This window comes from Pieris napi, chromosome 1 (assembly GCF_905475465.1).
Source record: "Pieris napi chromosome 1, ilPieNapi1.2, whole genome shotgun sequence".
Lineage (NCBI taxonomy): Eukaryota > Metazoa > Arthropoda > Insecta > Lepidoptera > Pieridae > Pieris > Pieris napi.
In genome coordinates this window covers 9,396,112-9,402,813 of record NC_062234.1, presented here as the reverse complement: position 1 = coordinate 9,402,813, position 6,702 = coordinate 9,396,112, and the positions used below count along the sequence as shown (strand labels likewise).

Sequence of the window (6,702 nt, the reverse complement as noted above, 5' to 3'; positions counted from 1 at the left end):
ATTATGCAAAATAATATTTTTTTAAGATTTTGGCCGATTTAATTTTAAACTTTTTAAAAATATATTTATAGACCATTTTTAGTGAAAGACAACAAATTTAATATGGTATGGTCTATGGTTTTACCTTATTTTAAGAAAGTTGCTTAAGATAATTTTGTGTAACTCAAAATACGAGCTTAGATTAATTAACACTAGAATTAAATATAAACAACACGGATTTATAATCGTATCAGTAATTAAAATCCAAAGTTTATACTGATATTTCGTAAAATGCAACTAGCATAATATATCATAGGTAGGTATATCACACACACATTTGTTTTGGTTTACTGGGTATTTTAAGTAAGTGAAGTAATACCACCCACATAAAATAATGCAACAATATAATGAGGTTTCATTAATAATTTTATTTTGATTTTTTAAAGTAATCATTTTACAAACTACTTACACTTATAGTAGTGCGTATTAGTACATTCTATATACACTCACATAAAAAGCTTAGCTAAAACAATTCATAATATCTCACTATCATAAAATAGAATTGATGAAAAACGATATACACTTATACGATTATATTTTTTATCATCGGTTCACATATCTATACTGACGTCGATACTATGACATAGCGTTTTTAAGTACTTTTACCCGCATACAAACAATAAGTGGCACAGCTGTTAGGGTATTTCACTAATAAATCTTTGGACCTTTTAAACAAAAAAACGTAATTCATTCTTGAAGCCCGCCCATGCACTCGTAAGCCCTGGTGTCGCAAAAGTCTATGGTACTTTAAAATGAGCTGCCTGCTTATTTCTCCCACGTTCCACAAAAATAATATTCTCCAATAATCTCTCTCGCATACAGATTTTTTAGAAACGTGTGATTATTGTAACTAACGAGATTTCTTTACATGAGTATTCACTTAAACATCTTCTGCATTACTCTTTTTCTTTTTATAATATTGCAATAACATATCCGGAAGCCATATAATCAAAAATAATATTAGTAAGGCATTTTGGGCAGATATGCATGCTATATAGTCTTCTGTGTAATCTCTAATCCAACCTAGGAAATATCCTATAGGCGGAGATATAATGCCCAGGCATAACATACCAAGTCCGACGGCAGAGGGTACTTGGTCGACTCTGCAATGCTCAGTTATAGTCAAATTCCTTGCTACTATGACCATGCTCCGTCCGATGCCATACAACGCAGATAAAACTAATATGGATGTCAAATCTGTTTGATATGCTAACACTGAAAAGAAATAGGCATATATTAAAGAATCTTATTTAAATTTATCTAAATTGTCTAGTTGTTGTTATTTAGTTTGATGTAAATAATAATATTATTAATAGTAGTAAAAATACCATCGGCGCTTTCTTAATATGCAAGTAGATGATCACCCTTCAGTGCCTAACGCACACCGTTGACTTTTTGGGTCTAAGGATGCCGGTTTCCTCACGATGTTTTCCTTCTCTCTGGTACGTGAGTGTTAAATATGCACATAAATGAAAGTCAATTTGTGGACAGCCGGGTTTGAACCTACGACCTCAGGATGAGAGTCGCACACTGAAGCTAATACGGCTCTATAGGTGAGTAGTAGGTACTAGTTTTATTATAATAAATTCTTATCTTTAATTGATCAACATTTATATTCACTTCAGCTAAAAATATTGACTACTAAACGAAAATTTATTATACATATTTAAAAAGGCGCCACAAGCGACACGTGTTCTATATAAAGAATAACATGAATTAACTTACTTTGCCTGGTTATTATTATCCAAATGCATGTTAAAAACAGCGTCAACCGAGCTGTCAATTTTAATCTAACTTGGACTTGTGGTACAATAAGCCTTCCAAAAATGTCAGCTAATGCCACTGCAGACATACATGTAGCCGTTTCATTTCTGCTCATACCTATATTCTGTAAAAATAAGCAGACGATCATTTTTTCGTTCCCGAAATGTAAGACAATTAAAATTCAGTAATTTCCTTTTTTATATATTTTATATTAATAAAAACATATTAACTATTATTCGAAACTAATATTCGAAACATTAGTTTCGAATAATAGTTTCTTTGGTAAAATAATGAATAAACACTAACCAGTAAGAAAAATGGGAACAACATGCCGAAATTCTGAATCGAAATATACGTTAAACCGATTCCGATAATAACATTAATAAAACGTGGACTTGATAATAGGGATATGTCAAATAATTCGTAAATCCTTTCTAATGCATTTTTCTTTAGTTCCGGTGTTTTATTTAAAGATCCTGCAAAGTCAAATAATATTAAAAAGAAAGAATTACCTAAAATGGAAATCAAATTATGTACTTTATAAAAGTGTGACCAATTGTTTTTTATAATATATTGATTTCTATTGTGAGATTCCAGAGTATATTTCGATCAATATTCTAAATAATCGTTGTGAATGTATATAGATTTACTTCTTTTACTTTTTTTATTTTGTATGTTTTTAAGTATTATGTAAAAATAAAACAAAATATAATAAAATAAGAAATATGTTACCAAAACTAAGTCAACTACTTTGGAATTACTTAAAATACATATTTGTTTATAACTATCCGTTAAACTTCCTACAAGTAATTGAATTATTAGAAGACGATACGTAATATAAAAAATATATAATATATAAATCTATTTACGATATACTTTTATATAATAGATAAATATCGAACTTATATCCAATGATCTTTACTCTGACTCAGTCACTGTTCTGTAAAAATAGTCAAGCTTTATTCAAAATCTCAACATATAATACAAGAACAGAATATAATTCAAAATACTCTTACTTAGAAACGTTAGAAAATACCTGTTTTGAAATCATCAGAAAAACCATTTAGAGTACTTCTTTTTTTTAATTGCGAGTTGTCTTTAGTAAACATTTTTGCTGGTTGATCATCCTCTATATCTGTTTGACATTTATTCATTTCGATTTTTTCTTCTTCAATAAGAACCTCCTCTTCTATTTTTTTCATATGCCACTCAACTGGTTGCATTAACAGTGTTCCACAAACCTAAATTAATAACAAAATACACTATATAAAAATTTACTTTTACGGTAAAAAACGCGAGGAAACCGGCACACGAAACTAATTATTAAATACAATATGAGGTCAAGACAATGCTTTAGCAACATAGTAGTAATTTTTTATAATCCAAAATATGTATATATTTTTTTCTCTCTTCATATTTCAGTTTATGTACCCTGTGTAGTGTGTACATAGGGTTTTAGTTTTAATACCGAAACACGAGCTTGTCTTATCACATCATAAAAACTAAATAAATCAAGCTTTTTCTGATTCTTTAAGGCAATAAATAATAATTAAAATTATTGATTCTATTTCTCACTTAGATGTGTAAAAGCAAAATTGAAATAATGTGTAAACTTTCTAGGTCTCCGAAACATACTTACTCTATAATGTGTTGGGTTTCTCAAGTACTACATTTAAACAAAACTTTTTCGCTGACTACGATTGTTAAAAAGCCTTCGGAATTAAGTTACATAGATAATAAATGCGTATCTGTTTAGGTTTTAATAAATACCTACTCCATGTAAACAAAGTGCTGAAAGAAGCCAACATGCACCGCTAAAGCCAAATTTATCCAAAGAATATTGCACCACGTGTGGCATTATAGCTTGTCCAATCCCAGTGCCTGTCATTGCAATGCCCACTGCAATACTCTTTTTCAATTTGAAGTAACTGTTAATGGCTACGAACGATGCATTTTGTATGAATCCTAATCCTACACCTGAAATTTTTGGGACAATTTAGGAGTTTGCCGCTTTACAGAGGTGAATTTTGATGGGCCTAACTTTATTTTGTCTCGTATTCATAGAATGTTTTACACAATTTAGGTTAAGTAACTAATTCCCAAAAGCACGAAATTATGTGACTTAATTTAAGGTAAATTCCTAAAGCCCACTATTCGACCAACACATTTCACCTATTTTCACAGTAATTTATTTGAAAAATAAATATAAAATCCGCTTTAATTTAGCTATAAGTATATAACAACACCACTACTCACACCATTTGAAATGGAAATTAAGAATTTATAAATAAAAAAGGCTTTATTCTTATTATTATTTTAGGGTAGTTTGTAAGTGGAGGTTTATTATTAATTTAACCAAATTTCCATCAAGTTAATTTGTGCCTTTTTTATTTACATAAATTCTGATTATATTTACAGCCTTGCGATTCTGTAACTCACTTTTCGAACTCATACAGCGGTTTTCGCATCGGCGGTCGCTCTCAAATCAGTCGTGAAGCAGTCATTTTATGATTTGGCATTCTGATAAACAATAAACTACTAGCTCCCACCTTTTCAGAATGCCAAATCATAAAATGACTGCTTCACGACTGATTTGAGAGCGACCGCCGATGCGAAAACCGCTGTGTGAGTTTGAAAAGTGAGTTACAGAATCGCAGGGCAGCACAATTAACTTACCAAAAACAACTCCGTAACTTAAACTCAGGTGGACTATGTTTGTTGAAAATGAACTCAAAAATATCCCCGAAGCACATATAACTGATCCGGTGACACAAACGAATCTTGGTGATTTTAGTTTGACCAAAACCCCAACAAACGGTCCACCGAAATTTATTACGCAAAGCATTACACTCAGAACCATCGCTGCTCCTGTAGTTCGATGTCCCATTTCTTGTAATTTGTCACCATATAATAAACTAAATTGCGAGAACATTGCCTGATTGAAGATCTATAAAAATAAATAACTAAAATTAAAAACATATTTATTTTATTGGTAGCCATAACAATACAAATAATTAATTGTAATGAACATTACATAAAGAACATAAAAAGAATAAAACTATGCTGTAAATATCATATAAACTGAATAAAATATTATATTAAATTATACTATCAACAACTTTAAGTTCATCTTACATAAACTTAACTTAATAAACATTACATAATCTTATATTTACAATATATGAACTATTTCGTTAACTTACATTAGTAACAGCACTGCCAAGTAATACCATCCATCCCCAGCCTCCATCGGGTGGTACCAGTTTTATTACTGTCTTCGTTTTAGACATTTTCACTTATATTTTGGATCTAAAATATTTCACAGCTTAAACCCTAGTGAATGATTTTTTAATTTATGTTACGTGCAAGAAATCACTGTGTAGTGTTTAGTAAGTTTTTGCTGAAGTATCTTCTAACATAATAATAAAAATCGTACCCTAATAACCACACAATTCACATTTGATACACCATATCACAGACGTTATATAATATTTTCGATACTCTATTCAAACATCCATACGACACGAATATGTTACAATCAATGAAATGATTTTGTTTTAAAATCTTTAGAATTAATTAAGTGCTATCTAAATGCCAATGTTTAAAGATATGTATCAAATATAACCCTACAACTGCATTTTCTTTAATTTAAAGTTTTGGGCAAATTTAGATTACCTTTTGATAGTCTCATAAACTTTCTATTTATGAGTACTTTGAAATGGTACTTTTGTCGGATCAAATTTATTTTAATCAATTTACAACCTCATCATTACCATTGCACTTAAGTGCACAAGCTACGAAAGATCGTGGCGAATTTAATTAAAACTTACTTAACTTACAATTGGGAAAACGCGTTCAAAATGTTGTGTTATTGTTAGATGATGTTTCATAATAATAACTAACTTTCATTAAAGCACTTCAACCGTCGTGGACTATTTAGGCAAAACAGTGTTTACTGGTTAAAAAATCATACTAATTATAATCTCTATGTACGGATAAATATCTGTTTTGATAAAAAGCTAAGTTCCTGATCAAAGGTCAGGTGGCAAAACTAAAATATTATTTAACGGCGCCAGTTTTCAAGATATAATTATAGATTTTTTCTAAAGCCCATTTTTACGTATAATTAGTGTCGTAAAGAAACTAAATTATGATTATTATTTTATCGGATTGACCATAAAAATAGTGAGTAATTTACCATATGTTTCGCATAAAAGTTAAGAAAATCGGATTTTACTTGATACTTATCTATAAGGCGAATGTCTTTTTCTTATTTATTAAAATCAATATATCAATCATTGGTGCATTAAAGCGTAACAAATGAAAACACTTACTTCCGTTTATAACGGATTTCGATGTGTCAGTAAGTAATAGAATTTTTTAAATATGTATATTCACTTTATATTTTTTTAATACTAGGAAAAATGTTTGACTGAGTTTTTGGGCTATTTATCTCTGAGCAGTGCGATTTTATACTTATAAAGGATTCGTTAAAATTTCAAAAGTATATGAATAATAAATGCTACAAAAAGAGAGAGAAAGAAAAGATAATTAATAATAATATTCTTATTTGATACGCGCTATTTAATTTGTTTGTAATCAAATATCAAAATTTCTATAGAGCTATAATGGTGTAACAGTATTGTCAACATAACAATAATAAAATATACTATTCCTACGACCACACATACCACGACGGTTCTATTTCCAGACTCTATTGACTAATTATTGATTTATATATTATCAAAACATTTACTTCATATAAAATGTAAAAAATATTATCGTACAATTTTTTTTAATGACATCACTAGTAATTGCTTGTGCCAGATCGTTTTCCATAAAAATTATATTAACAAAGATTTCAAAGGCACCATTAGAGTCCATCTTTGTAAGACCCGT

At 29.5% G+C, this 6,702-nt stretch overlaps 1 protein-coding gene across 3 annotated transcripts; it reads right to left on the bottom strand.

Annotated features, from left to right (window-relative positions):
* Nucleotides 1-387: 387 nt before the first annotated feature.
* On the bottom strand, nt 388-5,977 carry LOC125053397 (monocarboxylate transporter 2-like). Of its 3 annotated transcripts, none has more exons than XM_047654766.1 (8): nt 5,643-5,977; nt 5,007-5,112; nt 4,480-4,750; nt 3,578-3,780; nt 2,840-3,044; nt 2,110-2,279; nt 1,765-1,927; nt 388-1,254 (listed from the first exon to the last, which is right to left on the bottom strand). In XM_047654766.1, exons 2-8 carry the CDS (start codon nt 5,091-5,093, stop codon nt 920-922), a joined length of 1,434 nt encoding a protein of 477 aa, XP_047510722.1. In that variant the 5' UTR covers nt 5,094-5,112; nt 5,643-5,977; the 3' UTR covers nt 388-919. The 3 variants fall into 3 exon arrangements, with proteins under 3 accessions (XP_047510722.1, XP_047510714.1, XP_047510705.1); XM_047654758.1 differs by lacking the exon at nt 5,643-5,977 and adding an exon at nt 5,240-5,614; XM_047654749.1 differs by lacking the exon at nt 5,643-5,977 and having other exon boundaries at nt 5,007-5,614.
* Nucleotides 5,978-6,702: the final 725 nt, after the last annotated feature.